This window comes from Festucalex cinctus, chromosome 11, assembly GCF_051991245.1.
Source record: "Festucalex cinctus isolate MCC-2025b chromosome 11, RoL_Fcin_1.0, whole genome shotgun sequence".
Taxonomy (NCBI): Eukaryota; Metazoa; Chordata; class Actinopteri; order Syngnathiformes; family Syngnathidae; genus Festucalex; species Festucalex cinctus.
In genome coordinates, this window is record NC_135421.1 from 23,013,354 (window position 1) to 23,032,130 (window position 18,777).

Sequence of the window (18,777 nt, forward strand, 5' to 3'; positions counted from 1 at the left end):
AGGGAATTGTAACTACCCGCCCGCACAAAAAAATATTGGGGGTTGGGGGGAGGAACCTGCGGTGTGAACCTCGAGCATGGGGGTCGACTGTACATACCAATGTGAGAAATTAATACAAATCTTACTTTTCAAAGGTGAGTGTATTCTTTAATGTTGAGCACTGCAGTACAGTATACACCACCAGGGCAACATATGAACAATATGAATAAACTATTTTTTGTAACTCAACTCAACTTTATTTATATAGCGCTTTCAAACAGCCTGAGTTGTCACAAAGTGCTTTACAGAAACACAAAAAACAAACATAATATAACATAAAACATTAACACCAATACAATACAATCACAACAAATGCACACATAGCAAAAACTCTTCTAACTTCCTCACTAAACAATATAAAGCTTGTCTGACTCGACATTTGTGACTTCAAATTAGTGCAACAACACAATTATACTACTTTACTATACTAGACATTGCTTTGAAGCCATGTTGTGGCATTTACGGGTGCTTCAGAAAGACAACAAAACAACGAGTAGGTGAGTTTTTCAACAAATACTGTAGTCGGGGAACGGTTACCGGAATTACGTCATCAGGGTTGCCAACAGTGACGTCCATCGAATAGGCGGGAGATGCGAGCAGTAACCAGGAAGTAGGTCGCAATATTTTAAAACGGAGTACAGACTTGCGTTCAATTTTAGTATAATGGATACATCTGTTGTGTTGCAAACAAACGACTGGAAGAACACCAAAGAGGCGCTTACCAATTTTCGACGTCTTCTACTTTGTTCAAAATGGTAAGTTACCGTAACCTCGTCGTACGCCATTGACTTCTCTTAACAAGTAGATATTCGCTTTTACCGGAATAATCAGAACGGGGAGAGAGGAAAAAACAACACGACCTCAAGACAGTCTATTCAGATAACCCTCAACACCTAAATATAATAATAATAATAATAATACCAATCATAATAATAATAATCATAATAATCATAATAATTTCAGTTTGTTGCGAACGAAAGTGACCTTGCAAAGCTTCGAGTAAGTGTGTGACGTTACTTAACGTGACGGTTATTTAAGGATGAATCTGTTGAAAGACGATAGCTGATCTGCATTGATCATAATGGCCTACCACGACTGCTGTTTTCTCTTCATCCAGCTCCCAGTTACTGAAGGATCCAGTTTGTCTCGGAGCATGTGAGCATATGCTGTGCAGGTAACGTTCCCATTACTTTATATGCCCTGCAGAAATGCACACGTAGGAGTAAATTACATCTCAGTGACTTGGCCACGCTTGGTATTCATGCGCTGCGTCACATTCGAACTACATGGAATTGAAGTACATATGCTGCACCGATGTAAATTGACTGCAAGATGAGATCAGATGGGATGAGACGAGATAGGGTTTGTGGAAGGTAACGACGTAAGTTGCCTGTGCACATAAATGCAGATGGTGTTTTTGCAGTGTATGATCAAAATAGCCATGCACACCTGTTTTTCTGTAACATGCTTATAAAATACATAGTTTTTTTTTTGTATACTCCACCCAAGTATTTGTGTGTATCGAGTTTGTATTATACCGAACCAAAAAAAAAGTGGATTTTAATGATTTATTTATTTTTTTAATTCCATAGGTCGTGCGCAGGCCCACAGGCAGGTGATGGCTGTGTGGTTTGTCACAGCCCAGCCTGGGTGAAAGACATCAAAATCAACAGACAGATCAGCAGCATCATACCGCTCTATTGTGACTTGGAGTCCATGTTGAACCCTGATGGACTGCTTGGTAAATGTTGCTCAAGTTTGCTCAAATCAATATTTACTGGCTTCCGTTCCTTTGTCACGGTGGCAGACTCAAACATTTACATTATGACACGGGGGGAGGACAGTTTCTTTCCTTTCCGGCAGCATCCCTCTAATGACTGTAATTATGCAATGCAATTAGTAATGCTAGGATTTTTGTGCACAGACTGTGGCACGCATACAAACTAGTCAATATTTGCTTTTATTTCCCTGTTTATGCCAGTTTGTGTGCACTCTAAGTCTGGTTTCAAAGCTCCTCTTAAGCATACGGGACTCATTATAACATTTTGAAATTCAAATTTCTTACAGGTGGTTGAAAGTCTTGAAAATGCGCCAATTTTAATATTGCGTTTTCTGATTCAGTGGCAAATATTTTAGGGTGTAGGCAAAGCTTCTTAGAGTTCTTAACTCATCTGCTCCCAATAACGTGTAAATACATTTTTTTTTAAAGTTTTAAGTGTCCCAAAGACGTATTTATATGTTTTTTTTGTTTTGTTTTTTAATGCTAGAACATACAGAAGGCTTTGATGCAGCCTCTCAACCGCAAAGAACGGTTACAGAAATGGTAGTTATTACCCTAACGGCCATCAGGTGGCAGCAGAGCAAAGGAGATCAACCAGGGCCATCTAGAAAAAAAAAAGCAAAATTACTTAGAATTTTAAATAGATTTGTGAAAACTGATGAAACTTAGCTCTCTTCTAATGCTAATTGCTGCAAAACGGAAACAGATCGAAACATACTTTTTTTTTCTGATGAAAGAGGAGACTTTATAGCTTTTATAGCAATTGAACACAATATTCTGTGGGCCTTGCAAAATCAGTCAAAATTCAGTAAAACAGCCGGGAGCGAACGGGATTGCTTCTGTGAAAATGGCTGGGAGTGAATGAGTTAAAGTGCTTAAATATTTTTTTCTTTCCTCATTTCTCATTGCACAGACTCCTCTGAGGTAATGCGGCCAGAAAACGAGGGCACCGTCTTAAAACACAAGAAGAACTTCAAGATCTGGCTCAGCCCTCGGAGCCGTAAAATGCGTTGCGTGGTGGAAAAAGTTCCAAAAGCCGCCATACCCGAAAGCAAGTCTTTGCAAAAAGCGGCGGAAGCGCAGCCCGTTGCTTCAACGGCTGAAGTTGGTGACCTGGCAGTTTTCAACTTCACCTCATCCTCTCAGGACTCTGGCTCCTCTTCTCCAAAGTCCAACAAAAACAACCAGAAGAGGAAGAAGAGGACATATGCGAAAAAGATGGGCAGCCAAAGGAAAACATCGCAAAAGGCCTCAAAGAAACAGAGTCGACAGATGGCGAAAAAGAAGCTTGATGCCATAAACAAGCAGTGGGAGATGATAGAGGATCAAAGTACCTTAACGGAATCCGAACAGCATGGTGGCGAAGTTGAAAGGACGTCTCATAAAAGGGTTACCTTCGTTAGCCCTGTTGTCGTATCTGACATGAATGATCTCGCACCTGTGTCTAGCACGAGCACCTTGACAGATGGACTTGCTGAACCCAAGAGCCCAAACTTGCTTTGTCAGAATGAATCAGACATTATTGATGGCACACTGCCAGCCTCTGACTCCATGTCAAAACAGATCCAGAAAAAACAGGGCTCCCTTTCTTCTCCGCAGCATTCCTCAAAACGCACAAGACTGGAGGGAGAGGTCGTTGCCCTGGAGACAACACCGAAAAGGCCAACAGCCTCATCAGGCCGCTGTCGAAAGTCATCGGGTCACTTGTCTCCTGCTGCCATTAATTCACCATATTTGACCAAACTGAGGTGTAAAAAGCCCCCCGGAGAAGATCGAGGAGAGAGTTCGCCTGTTCCAAGTAGGGCTGTTAGAAAATCTCCTTCTCGTGCTTCAGGGAGCCCAACAGTCGTAAAGAAGAACCACAAAGGAGAAACCCCGCTGCATTTAGCTGCTATAAAGGTAGGTTGTCAATTTTCATTTTAGAAACTGTGACACATTTTTTTGTGTAACATTGCAAAAGTAAATAAATAAATACAATTACTTATTAAATCCAATTAAATCAGCATTAATATTCCTCAGAAATTGTGTCGTTCAAAAAGTCAAAACATGAAATGTGTTTTAAAACTTTACAATTGAAGATATAATACATTTTTTCATAGAAACGTGCAAAGACTGAGTCACTTGCTGGGCAGATGAATGTCTTGCCCAAGTAAGCTCATAAGTCTTCTTCGCTTGAAGACTTACGTACATTTCCCTGCCACTCTTATGAGGCGCTCCCCCTAGTGGCCCGCCATGTAATTGCTCAATAAGTAATGAACAATGGAGCCGTTATAGTGGCTGTATATTAACTACAAATATCGATACTTGGCGTAGGCGTATCTAATAATTTATCGCGATATTTATATATCATCACACTCCTACCTTGTAGTCAAAATACTTTTTTTTTTAAACGCAAATAAACACATCTGAATAGCTAAGATGGCAGTATTCAGGACTGAATATTCAGACAAAAAAAAAAAAAAAAAAACCGACAGCTATCCTACTCTGCTGCAAATCCATGACGAGGTTTTATTTTTTTTGTCTTGTAGTAGACTGTAGGGATTGCTGTATCTAGATTTCAACATAGCATGAAAATCCTGGTTTTCAGCACCGGAATATCGACGCAAGTCTTTGCTGATGAAATTTGCGTTAGAGCATGCTGTTCACTTAGTAGTTGTGTGGAAGCTTTTATGTAACTTGCTCAATGGTGCGCCGGCTGGCAGAACTTCCAACGGACTTTTCCTCCTTTCTACAGATAGAAATGAAACGCGATTCCGAATGTTTGCATGTTGTTTCATACTTCAGTTTCACCAGTAGATTTTACAGTGTTGTTTAATTAATTCTCGTTGGTGTCCTACAGGGGGATGTCGAGGGTGTCAAGGAACTACTGGATCAGGGAGCTGACCCCAACCTGAAGGATAATGCAGGATGGACACCTCTGGTAGGACCAATAACCTGCTTGTAATGCCTTAAATCCAGTCATGCTCTTTTCAGACATACTTTTTGAGGGCCACATACAGAAAATTGATTTGATGTTACTGGTTTGGTCATTGTTTTCCAAAGTAAAAGCAGATGTTTGCGAATGTAATATTTTGATTAAACACAGAAGATAATCAGCCTTCTTTCATGAAGGAAGACAGAAATCAGTGAACAATATGCTGATATGCTGAAATCTGAGGTTTTAGACTATTTAAAAAAATTAAAAAAAAGGCTCCAAACGATGATTCCATTACTATTAATTGTTTAAAAATGTTAATGTATTGAACATAGATAGATGTATAATAAACCCTTCTGAGTATTTCCCACACAAGCTGTTTGCTGATTCAAGACTCATGTTTGTGTATTTCAGCACGAGGCATGTAACCTGGGCCATCTGGTAGTAGTGGAGGCACTGTTATCAGGGGGCGCCCTGTTGAACACTCCTGGCTATGAAAACGACTCTCCGCTTCACGATGCCGTGCGAAACGGGCACATAGCTGTGGTCAAATTGCTCTTACAATTTGGAGCCTCGCAGAGTGTCGTGTAAGTTCTCTTGTTGTTTCTTTTATACTGGCAGTTTTTTCTTTTGTTTTTGTTTTTTTGCTTCTACAGAATAAAGGCATTATTATAATGCAGGCATGAGTCACTGGCAGGCAATTTCCAGGTGAGGAATAAGGTGATTTCCTATTCTGGAAATAACAGGACTTTACTGCACGAGGCCGGTTCCAGTAAAAAAAAGACAAAATACATATCGAGTTGAACCCCCGCTATTCACAGATAGGGACGAATAGTGAAAATCGGCGCGTGATGCTTAGCCTGGCGGGTGGGCAAGAAAAGCATGGCAGCCCACCTGTATTGGCTGAACCAGTTGTTATTTTTATGTGAAGTGAAGTTTTTAGTGTCTGCTGAAACTAATTAATAATGTGACTTGTAATCAAACTTTGTTACTTAAAATCAAGTAGCAAAGTAGCTGAGTTACTTTTCAAAGTCAAGTCAAGTAACTTTGGCAACACTGATCTTTAGGTAGTTTGTGGTTCTTCAAGAAATTGCATATTTGGAATGCATCACACATAATGAAGTTAATGTTATGATGTTGCATGATATAAATTGGTTTTAATCTCCACACAAATGTTTAAAGGAAGGCTCCTTTAATTTTACATGTATGGCTTGATCGGCAGTAAATAGTTAGTTTAGCTACGAAAAATGCATAAGAGCTGAAGAATACACCCTTATATTGATTTATTTAACTTTTCTTCAACATAGAAGTACTTCCGTGTTGCAACGCCCCCGAGTGGTGACGTCACTAGTGTGTATACTCGCTTGGCGAACAGTAGTTCACGCAGACATAACAACGGGGAGGACACAAACTGTCACTTATGCCTTTGTGTATTGCAAAATTTTGCAAGGCGTCGGCAAGGAAAAACCCGCGAGACCCCCTAAAAAAAAAAAAAAAAAAAAAAAAAAAAAAAAACCGACATGAGTAGAAGGACAAGCAGGCGTGCGCGCAGCGAACATTTCAGGCATGAGGACTTACATACAAAATATGTTACAATTTGAGATGGGGTACGCCACACGCCTAATACTAAAGCCCAACGCAGTACCGAGTATCTTTAAAGAACCAGACGTGGGAAATAATCAAGCCGATGGAGGATCTCTGGCGGCTACTTCTGCTAGCAACACGGAGCTCACTCTCACAACAGCCGGCACAAATCGAGGTCTCCCTACGGCCACTGAAAGATCTCGGAGAAGCGAAGCAAATGTAAAGCGAAAGGTAGGCATGTTTCGGGGGTGGGGGGGGCATTCGTTATTATACTGCACGGACTGTTTTATTTCATAATTCATTTGAAGGTGGCCAACGCAGGGGCACGTCGGCACGTTACCGTAATGCACAGTATTAACAATCGTTGGGGCGGCTGGCTTGACTTCGTCTTTTCGAGTGGCGGCTGGCCTGACCGCAGTGGGACGCTCCGCAAAAAAAGAAAAAAAAAAACAGCTAGGGGAGGTTGGGTGCTGTAACGACGATACATTTAATTTTACTATTTTTTCTTTTTCCTGAAATATTTCGTCAGTTCCACACGTTTTGCATTGCTCGTACTGTGTGTCACATTACCTGTTGGATATTTGCTCCTCCAAGACTTTTCTTCTTCACATCTTTCATCGCAACCAAAGCTATCCTGAGAATGTCTATTTAGTATTGCCATGTTGAATGTCTGATGTTCCAGGATGCAGTTGAGATTGTCCGCAAGGAACCGATCCTCGAGTTTTTTCATTTCCAGACAGCACACATTCATTTGCGGATTGTCCATTCATGTGCAGCTCCCGCACGAACACCACTCACCCCCCGCCTGATTCACTCGTTCGTCAAAGTTTATTTTGTGCCCGAAAAGACCATCTGGCGCCACAACTTTCACATCCAAGGCAGACTTTCCTTCGGTAGAGTTATTTTGTCGTGTTGGCTCGAAGCGATAAGGTTTAATCCTTCCGGGTTTGACGCGAGATGCACGGCTGCGTTGCATAGTGCTTCCATAGTGTAGCGTTTACACACTAGTGACGTAAACATCCGGGTTATTTAGTCACGTGTAACAAACATGCCGGCGTTCGATTCATTTTAACATCGGTTTAAAAGTTATTAAATGTACATAAAAAAATAATCACGTCACCAAATTAATTATTGAAAAAGTAGCAACTTTTTGCTGCTAAAAATGGATCAATAAGTAAAGTGTTCCTTTAATGAACAGGAACAAATAATGATGGTTTACACATCATTATTTTAACAGTAGCAAATGCTTACTGTCATGACTAGGGTCATGCAAGGGTTATGTTTAAAACCTAGGGGTCCGCCAGGAGGCGTCCTTGAGGGGCGCGGGGGGTACTGTCATGACTAGGGTCATGCAAGGGTTGTGTTTACTGTCATGACTAGGGTCATGCAAGGGTTGTTTGCTGTCATGACTAGGGCCATGCAACCATGAGGTCAAATGTCTGTTTTGAACTGATGTAACCAGCATCTAGGTTCAACTGGTAAAACATTATGTGATGTCAGAAGCTATGTAATGTCAGGAATCTTTAATCTCTTTATCTGGTCAACAACCAATCAGATAATTCCAGGTCAGTCCTGTTACCCACATGTCTAGCCACAACCAATCAGATCGATTTGCTGTCTGTATAAGCCTATCTGAGAAGGGTGTGTTTTTGTCGGATTATTACCTCTGTTCCTCTGTGCACGTCCACAGCCCAAGTTCGCTTAGCGTCTCATGATTCTCGATACATTCTCGTTGTTTCTCGTCTCGTCAAGTTTGTTCTATGCCTCTCAATGTTATGCGTATAAAGAGTTAAAATCTTATTTGTCTGCGTTTTTGCAAATAGCGGGGCTCGACTGTACTACTTAACCAGTAAGAGTGGCCCATTATAAACATACATTATTGGCAATCACTGTTCTTTCCAGCAGCCCTCTGTCCAATCAGTGTGCACCCGTCATCTGCTGTCGTCTCACTGGCACTTTATTTGTCTTATCGCTTTGATGGGACTCCATCTTCTCTTTCGCTCGTCTGTCTAAAAGGGAAATGGAACAAATGAGCCCCTGTCCGTGCAAGATAAATACAATCTTTGCCCTTTCTGCGCCCTCCTGTTGCACACGCATGCAGTCAACTCAGAAGAGGCCGTTCCAGACATCTGCCAATGCAATCTCTAATGGAGGGCTTGGCATGCGGCTTTTGCATTTGTAAATATGTTACTGCATACATTCACTGCGCTGTGTTGCGGTCATGTTCTAAGACCAAATGGGGATGTGTTTGAGCAAATCTTATAATAGAAATGACTCTTGTGTTAAATACTTTCAGTTGCGCCGTCTGAACTTTGTCCCATTACAAATGTTTGTTCACTTAAGTGTCTCTTTCATGGGCTCTTCCGGGTTTTTGTGGAGCAACTGCTCCAATTTCTTCCCATGACTTTGACAAGTGCCGCTATAGAACTACTTATGGCTTCCCCTCTCGTGTATTTTGGCGCAATAGCTTGTGACAGATTGTTCTCGACTGCTTTCCCCATCCTTCCCCCCCTCACTTTTCATGTGCAGCTGCATAAATCGGTTTGTGTGTGGGTTAAAGTGTGTGTTTGTGTACCTGTAAATTTTGCTTGAGGTAAGAACCCAAGTGAAACATTTTTATGGACCAGTGGACCTATTAATTTTCTCCCATGTGTTATCTTTGCTGATGCCTAATTTTTCACAGACAACCAGCAGGGCTTGGTCCTCCTTAAATTATTGTTTTTGTGTGTCCCCCCCCATCCCAGTGTGTTGTCTTCAGATAACACCTGTCTTCCTAGTAGACAAGTATTGATAAGACAACCTGATTGAATTCCGACACAGCTGGCCGGAGAAAAACTGCAGCTGTCGTCAAACCTTATATACAGCGGCCCGAGTCAAGTGCATACATTTTACCAGTGCTATGTGGTCTAAAATACCAATCACAAGATATACTGTAAAAAAAAATACTGGAGCGTGATCTCTGATGTCAAGTTTATTCTTCAAGAGCAGGGGTGTCCAGACTTTTTCATTTGAGGGCCACATACAGAAAATCAGAAGGACGCAAGGGCCACATAATGTTATGAAGAGAAATTGTGTTGAGTCCTAAAAATTGTACAAATAATTTGTTTGTGCTTTTGCATATTTAGAAAAACGCTACAGTATATAAACCAATTTATTTGTAATATGGCAGTAGGGTTATTATAGTTTTGGAATTTTTCATTTTAGTTTTGATTTTGTTTTGAGTTTTTTTTTTTTTTTTTTTTTTTAATTTAGTTAGTATTAATTAGTTTTCAGGGTGGTTGTTAGTTTTTTTAAATTAGTTTTTCTTAGTTTTAGTTTAGTTAGTTTCAGTATTAGTTTTAGCTTTTTGTTTTTTTGTTTTAATGTGTAATTACTTGTGCACAATATTTAAAAAAACACCATGGACTCAATGTCATTATTCCGGTTTATATCAAAATAAATGTACTAAAAATCACATTTAAAATAATCCCCAAAGGCTCATATGTAAAATTAATTACCAAAGACTAAAACGAAGGACGTTTTTCCTATAATTATAGTTACTGTAGTTTTATTTTAGTTAGTTTTGTAAACATAAAATGTAGTTTCAATTAGTTTTTTTTAAAAGCATCTTCGTTTTGACTTTATTTTGTTAACGAAATTGTTGTTTTGAATTTTAGTTTTTTCATTAGTTTTAGTTAACTAAAATAACCTTTAATAGCACCTGTGTTTTTCGACACCCTCCCTTCTTACTTTGACCATCTCCAAACATTTTTGTTTTTATTTTATTTGAACTGAGTCAAATGCCATTTTTAGCATATGTTGCGGGCCACTAAAAAATGGACGGCGGCCCGCAAATGGCCCCCGGGCCGTAGTTTGCACACCACTGTTCAAGAGCTTTCAAGTCTTTTAAATGAACCTTGCCTTAATTAGTTTCATGTATGACTGGCCCCAGTAGATTGTCTTAGTCGCAGCAAATCTTCTAATTATGTACGCGCCATCTGATCATTACATTTGATGTAATCTTTTTCATAGTAACCTTCATGGCAAGCGGCCTGCAGACTACATAATAACTCAAGAGATGCTGGACGTCTTCCAGGAAGTGTCTGAGCAAGCTCAAAATGCCAACACATCTCTGAACAGCCCAGCCAGTCGTTCTCTCGTATGTCTACATTTTTTTTTCTTCTTCCAGTGAAATTCTGTATCTAAGAATTCTGAATTCTAAACTTTTTTTTTGTCCTCTTGTAGATGGGTAATCGTGTGAAGCAAGAAGAAATCATTTTGCTTGTGTCGAGCAAGCTGTCGCAAACAGACCAGCATCAGTTTGCTAAGCTGAGTCGGCTTTTGGGCGGAACGATAACGCACTCCTTTTCTTCTTCAGGTAGCGGTTTTTTTTTTTTTTTTTGTCTCAAAGACTAAAAACAGATTTTTATTTTTGTCCCCTTAAGGCAAATACTGCAGTACGCGTGCACGGAGTTTCACTCACGTTTTTACGCTCTGAGAGATGAAAGGTTTTCTGTGATCACGAAAACGGATTTCAGGCTTGGGGCTATGAACATAGTTCATTATAACTAGTACAAAGCTATTTTCCGTGGCATGTATTTTACATGTATGGTCTGTGGAAACTCATTAGTACATTTAAAAAAAATGCCGACAGCAAATGAGGAGTTTAACAAGGCTTGTAAGAATTCTAATTTGCAAGCAGACACGTTGGCGCTAACGTTCCAAATATCTTCAGATATGTAAACTGAACTTCCCCGTTTGGCTTTAAATATTGTTTATGAGCAGCTACTGTATAGAAATTATTGCCTGTAGAATTCCTCACTTGAAGTTCTTAAATTATTACGATTAATGTGGTTTCCAGCGTCGTTAAATAAAATATTTCTTGCATGTATTACATTGACGCCATCACTTAATGTCAGGAGTAATTAAAGTGTTGTGACGGCTCCTTCCATCATCTCAAACGTATTGGCTGGCTGCGAGAAATGTAGAAAGCAAAAGCGATCTTGACATTTGGAGGTCTTTTAGCATGTCGCTCAAAATTGCAGTAAAGGATTTATTTTATTTTTATTTATTTTTTACTCTGATTGGAAGGCTACAAATCAACAGCAAGTGCAGCATGCAATAGGTTTTGCCCTCCAGGTGTAATTGGTTGGGCTTCGCCATCAGCATCGCTGATGTGCGTAGTACAAGCAATAAGCTTGAGTTAAAATTTGGACTGCCCTCTAATCACATTTTCGGATTGCCTTCAGGCAGTCTTGTAAATCATTTAGAGTGAGAGATGTATTTGGAAGCCAAAACAATCACAAGATGCAAGTTTTCTTGATAGAAGTGGAAGCTTATGAATGAGAAGTCGAGAAATAATAAATCAGAAAATTGTGGTACAGTTTAAGGAAATGAAGTAGTACAGTACATCTATTATTTCTGAGTTATTTTAATGCATTCGATGCTTATGCTGAACAGTTCTACTGTTGAGCTCAATATCGAACCACATCCGACTTGATGATGACAACATTGCTAACATGCTCTTTCATGTATGTTGCCCTCCCCCAGTGAGTCATATTGTGGTGCCGGAAGGACCGATGCCGACCACTTACTCCACCCTCCTTGGACTTCTTGCAGGCTGCTGGATTGTCAAATACAGCTGTAAGTAAAGTTTTAGGTTGAGTAGGTCCACCATTCAGCAATTTTGGCTAAATTTTAAATTCATATTTAGTGATAGACCGATAATGTTTTTACAAGGCCGATACTGATTATTAGTAGTCAAGGAGACCGATAACCGACATTTCAAGGTGATGTTCATTTGTAGTAAGAGAGAAAATATAACGGCATGAGGTATGTTAATAGTGATTGAAACTGGACTAAAACCGAGACTACTGGTAAATTTAAAAATGGCTGATAAAATTAACACTAATAGGAATGATCATCGGTGCTAATCAACATGTTGCTTTTTTTTTTTTTACTTTTAATGTCATCTCATAAATGTAACCTCCGAAAAGGGAGCGAAAAGTATGTTTGCTAGTAATGCTGACACCCTGAGGCGTGCTGATTCCTCACAATGTGTCACAGTCTGTCACACTCTTGCAGATGTAGCAGTGAGACAAGTTGATATGTACTAGACACAGGAACAAGCTCAGACAATGTACCTGAAAATTGCTCGCACAAAAGTGGCCACAAATGCTCCCCCAAGTTAATGGAAAATAAATAAATATGTTTGATTCCTAAGGTGGCTCTGAAATTGGCAACAACTTTTTTTTTTTTTTTTTTTACTGAAAAGTTGAAGCTGGAATGGAAGCATGATTGAGCGTACTTTTCTCAGACCATCACAGAGAATTATTGTCAGTGGAGGCTCAGTAAAACAAAGTTTTGCAACTCTTTCTATTAAGAAAGTCCGAAAAAGGCTGTGAGCCCGCATTATATCCAGCATCACCACGATGTAAGTTGCCGGCCATACACGTTTGACAAACGACGAGCCAGGGCTTGCAGAGTAGATACAAAAGAGGTGTTAATTTAATGTACTTTCCTGTGTTTGTTCATGAACTAAAATGTCCATATAAGTAAATTTTTTTGTCACATCTTCATTAGTTGATGAAAATGCATACTGATTTCGTACTTATTGTTTATTAATAGGGATGAACGATAATATCGGGGGGCGATAATTATCGGCAGTCATCGACCAATTTGACGTCATACAGATAAACCAGATAATAAAGAAATTTGCCAAAAATTATCGGCAATTATCGACCAATTTGATTTCATACAGATAAACCAGATAATAAACAAATTCACCAAAAATTATCAACCAATTTGACGTCAAACAGATAAACCATATAATAAAGAAATTTGCCAAAAATTATCAGCAATTATTGACCAATTTGATTTCATACAGATAAACCAGATAATAAACAAATTCACCGAAAATTATCAACCAATTTGACGTCATCCAGATAAACCAGATAATAAAGAATTCCGCCGAAAATTATTGGCAATTATCAACCAATTTGACGTCATACAGATAAACCAGATAATAAAGAAATTTGCCAAAAATTATCGGCAATTATCGACCAATTTAAAATTAACCATTTGATTTGAAACATTGTGTAAAGTTCGTATTTATGTATTCGTATTTGTATTCAAGTTCATTTTGCAAACAATTCTCGGCTTAACTATCGGTTATCGACATTGGTACGTCTAAATGATTGCTTTATCGGTATCGGTTGAAAATAGCATTATCGTGCATCCCTATTTATTAATGGGAGTTTTAGTCGAGTCTAGTTTTAATCCGGTGAAACGTATGTTGACGAAATTGTTTTGTTTTCATTGACGAAATGAACACTAATTCCTGCCACGTATCATTTTTTGACTGTGTCTGTATTGAGTAGCGTGGCCAGCCCACTTGCATTACTCTCCACACACGAATCATTTTGAGTCGCAATTCCTACCTGAAAAATGTGTCACTTTATACGATGGAGAGGAGGAAAAAAACAAAACAAAAACATCTTTTTTTCATTCCCACGGGCTGAGCACCCGACACAGCTTGTCTCCCCCATGACAGTCACAGTGACATGCTATCTGTTTTTGTCCGTGTGCGCGCGTTCTTGCTCACATACGGCAGTGGAGCTGTCATTGCCGCCTGTCTTTGCATGCTGCTGCTGTCAAGCAGGCCAAGCCCTGCATTGTGCCTCTTTGATTCCATAGCAACACCTCAAGATAGATTTCAGTCTAAAGCTGTCACAATGCTCAGTAAATGAATGCTCTCAATTCGAGAACAAATATTCTTGAACAACTACGTGTTATGTTCTGAAACTCGTGGGTCAGCAAGAAGAACATAAAGCTGGAGAACAACCTTGAAGACTGTTTGGTCTGTCTGACCAGCACAGTTGATGTGCTAATAACCAAGCTTTGTATTTTCTTCCCCCCCAAGTCAAAGCAAACATTATCTTTATGATTTATCTTGAATAGTGTGGACTTTGGAGTGCTTTTACATGACAAAAGTTGCAACTGTACCATATCAAATCGAATCGTAATCCAACAGAGCGACTCAAATCGAATGTTTCCAGTTAAAAATTTACTAATTTGTATAAAACATAAATGAACTGAATTATGTCAAGGCATTATTAATGAAATTCTACATTAGAATCATCTTACAGTGCAGCAGTGCTTCTCAATTATTTTTCTGTCATGCGCCCCCCCCCCCCACCACCACCACCACCAGTAAGAAGAACCCCCCCCCCCCCCCCGTGACTATAAATAGTATCATTTGTCTATAAAATTATGTACTTGCAACAAAGAATAGCTTTATTAACTGTCACAGAAAAGATTTAAAGTGCATCTGAAATTCAAAAATAAAATTAAATCCTTAATTAAACTATAAACATTTTTTGACTGACCATGTCAAACCATATGATACGGAAAAATAAAATTACATAAAATCAATAAATAATAATGCATTCAAACTGATCACCAACATTAACTCGGGAGCACAATATTAAAAATAAAAAATAAAAATAAAAACTTTAACCTGCAAAACAAAAATATATCAAATAATTTGTGCTGATTTTTTTTTTTTTTTTAATTTTTTTTGCTGTGTGCAAAGCGCGCACGCTCAGTGCAAACAAAACCCCTACAACCACCTAGCGAATGCTCCCTGCCATAATGGGAGTGCCACTGCCCCCTAATGTAGTGGAGGTGCAATTGCACTTTATTCTAGGACAGTAAAAATAAATAAATAATAAAAATAAAAAAATCCCTGAGGTCAAATGCTCCCCCCTTTGTGCCTATTTGAGAAGCACTGCAGTACAGTATCATGCAGTGCACAGATGAACATCCACAATCAAAAACAATATTCTTGGAGGTGACAGCCTTTTCCGATCCTTAAATGCATCCCATTTCTGCATTCCGTCTCTGTAACAATAATTAGCTAAAATGCTAATTACTCCGTAGCACTTAGTACTGTTATCTGGAACAATTAACCCCACTGCGTGTCTGCTCGAGCCTGTTGGACTTGCGCTAAATGAAAATGCGAGGCATACGCTCATTTCATATGCACAAAATGAAAATAGGTCGTAACATTATCTGATATCATGTGAATTGGAGATTAGCTCAGAGGGGCTCTTGATAGCTCACGATTGGAAATGGTTGTGAATGTATTATTATTTTTTTTAATCTAATGTAGTTACTAGTTTTGTTAACGGGACAGGAGTCTTGATTTTTTTTTTTTTTTTTTTTTTTTTAGGTTTGTGTAAATACAGCCAGGATGACATTAAATAAGTACAGTGCTGTATTAAAAAAGACTGAATCTATGACTGATGGTTTAGGTTCATAATACAGTACATGTTGCAATTCAGTTACAGCCTTGTACACACAGCAAAACAAATGTATGACTCATACTTTTATTACATGGTGTTACTTGCTTCTTATTAAGGTGCATCATTAACATGATCATGCTGTTGGCATATTTTTTTTATTTTTTTATTTTTTTTTTATCAAACAAGCGCCGTTTGCCAGTCGTTGAAGACTTCCAACTCGTCAACAACATTAGCTTTGTCATCCCGCTCTTTCAAGTCAATATAATTAGCGGTGGCTTTGATTTCTCGTTGATGCCAGGGGTGGAGGCATGTCTGCAGGCAGGCGAGCGGATGCCAGAAAGCGAGCACGCAGCGGGCGAGGGCCCCCAACGCAGTCGCATCAACCGATGCAGTTTGGTAAATGAGACACAGACGCACATTTCAGAAGTATTGATGACCTGAATTGGTTGGAAAATTGATGCAAAACGAGAAAGTAATCCTCGATATATATATATATTTTTTTTGTACTAGAAACAGACAAGGAATGTCATCCTTGTATTTTGAGAGAACTGTTAACAATATTACTAAAGCATGTAAAATATGAGATTTTTTATTTTTTATTTTTTTTAACTATTGTAACTTGACAGAATCCTGAGTGAGGCTTTCCACAGGTCATTAAAAAGTACCGAAAGGTATTAAATTGATTTTCCAAAAATTAAGACCTTAAATTGCATTAAGAAGCATTAAATACAACGTCAAAAGGCATTCGGAGTTGCTTCATGCTCCAAATACAAATTGATCTGAAAAGAAAAAATGTAATGCTCCTGTCACCAATGTCCATCATGAAACACTGATGCCACCTAGTTGCAGAGGATTACCTCAACACAAATCTATGACTCAATATTTCACACTTCTTTTAAATATAACTTGTAAACAGTAATTTCATGAATTAATTACTATAAAGTTACTGTATTAATCAACTAAAAGATACAAGCGCTTTTGTATTTGGTAATCATATTAGTCATATTAACAAGAGTAAGAAAAATTTGAAAAATATGTTATTGTACATTTAGAACAGATGCAACAAGCGATTAATTAATAATTGATTGATTTACGATTAATCGCAAGTTAACTATGGAAATCGTGATTAATTATGATTAAAAATTGTAATTGACTTACAGCACTAATATGTATAAAATATGCAATGCATGTGTGTCTTTATATGCAGTACGACTTGGACATTAAATTAGTTTTAAGTTGCTTTACAAAAAAGCATTAAATTAGATTTGATGTTACTGTTAAAGTCATTTTCCATTTGTGCTTATATTTGGATAGTATTGCCATAATTCTGACTTAATTCTTGTACTAACAGTATTTTTTTTTTTCCTTTGGGTAACTTGGCCCTAACATTCCTTTGCACTGGCTTAAACAAATCCTCACACATAATTGGGGAAATGTGCCTGCTTGGATTATGATTAAAAAGTTCCTAGAGAACCATAAATGTAAGGGGGGGTCAAGTACTTGAAACAATTGACGGAATTTCTTCTTCCTCATTACGTGTCGCTTTGCAGCTCCCACCGCTGTTCGACGGCTGCTTCTTCTTCCTCTTGGGCTCTTTTAAGTCGCCCAATAAAGACGAGCTGGCCAAGCTCCTCCGCGATGGAGGAGGTCAACTGCTGAGTCGGCGGCCCAAACCCGACAGCGATGTGACGCAAACCCTCAACGCCGCTGCCTACCATGCTTTGCCGGGATCCGACCAGGCCCTCTGCACCCAGTACATCGTCTTTGACCAAGAGGGTCCTCACAAGCCCGCGGTAGTTCGGAGGGGCAAAGTGTGGTCTGCCCCTTCCACCTGGATTATTGACTGTATCAAATCTTTTCAACTTCTCCCTGTACCAAACATTCAATCACAATAAGGATTTTGAACTTACCTTTACCTGCCTTTTGGATTTATTATGTTGATGATCAATGTTTATCATGGAGTACTGAAAGTGAAAGTAAATCATGCAAGTCATACTACAGTCCTAATCTGATCATTTCACCACACAATGATAATTGATAATCTTTCCAGTTTGAGTAATTTTAATGTGCAATGGTGTATTACAGTATATGCAAACCTTTGACTGTTACTTGATTGATTAGATGTCAGATAATAATGGACAAGCTCTTTACATTTGCTTCCACTTTGAGCTCACAGAATTTATAACATGAGTCTGCTCTTTACAGACGGTGGATGGAATGTCGTAGCATTCCCTTACAATTGTCAGTCGCAATGTCGCGGAAAATGGGGCCCCCAATGGAGGATGGGGCCCTCAGCACAGTGCCTGTTCTGCGTGAACGCTCTGAATCAGAGGTGGCAAATCCAGGTCCAGAAAGTAAAAACCCTGCCACAGTTTGGCTGTAGCCCCTTGTGCTAGCTAGCTAGCTCCCTAGCAGGTAACCGAACACCCGGGGAGCTAGCTAGGGAGCTTGCTAGCTAGCACCTGGTACTGGATTTTCCACCTCTGTAATATGTTGTGTATTTAATGTCATTTCTAGCATAATCCTTAAACTCCAAATGTTGTAGTCCTGTCACTATGCTGCTAGCTAGCAAGCTCCCTAGCTAGCTCCCCAGTGCTCAGATACCTGCTAGTAAACTAGCTAGCTAGCTAGCACAAGGGGCTAAAGTCACTGTGGCTGGGTTTTTACTTTCTGGACCTGGATTTCCCATCTCTGCTCTGAATGGGACTTTGCCGTTTTCAAGGAATCTCGTAGAAGTGATTGTTTGAAAATGAAACGCGCAGAGATAATGCCATAGATGTATTTTTGTCTTTTAAGAATCCAGGCATTCAAGCCCAGGTATGTATTTTTTATTTTTATTATTATTTTTTGAAATCTTTTTTTATTATTATTATTTGTATTTTTTTTATGTAATTGAGAGTCTAAAAATGGCTGCTACTGCATTTGTTTTTCAAGCATTTTTGATGGTTATAATGACATTAACATGAGTGGCCGTCACATGATGGCTATCATTACAATAACAAAGGCAATTTGAGCATTTTTCATTTTCATTTCATTAATCTGCACCCAAAAAGTAGCTCTTGAAACAAGTTCCCATTCAGGACCAGATGAATGTGTTAACAAATTGTCAGTTGACCTGTTTGAATTAGAAAATTTGACGTCCATTTGTTGGTAGTGAAGTGGCGTTTTCAATTTGT

At 38.9% G+C, this 18,777-nt stretch overlaps 1 protein-coding gene across 2 annotated transcripts; it reads left to right on the forward strand.

The window, feature by feature from the left end:
- The first annotated feature begins 584 nt into the window (after nt 1–584).
- On the forward strand, nt 585–17,596 carry bard1 (BRCA1 associated RING domain 1). Of its 2 annotated transcripts, XM_077535885.1 has the most exons (12): nt 585–649; nt 742–794; nt 1,157–1,213; nt 1,632–1,780; nt 2,733–3,718; nt 4,659–4,739; nt 5,148–5,320; nt 10,329–10,455; nt 10,542–10,674; nt 11,847–11,939; nt 15,900–15,997; nt 17,152–17,596. In XM_077535885.1, the coding sequence occupies exons 3-12, from the start codon at nt 1,203–1,205 to the stop codon at nt 17,494–17,496; spliced, it is 2,196 nt and encodes a 731-aa protein (XP_077392011.1). In that variant the 5' UTR covers nt 585–649; nt 742–794; nt 1,157–1,202; the 3' UTR covers nt 17,497–17,596. The 2 variants fall into 2 exon arrangements, with proteins under 2 accessions (XP_077392011.1, XP_077392010.1); XM_077535884.1 differs by having other exon boundaries at nt 597–794.
- Nucleotides 17,597–18,777: the final 1,181 nt, after the last annotated feature.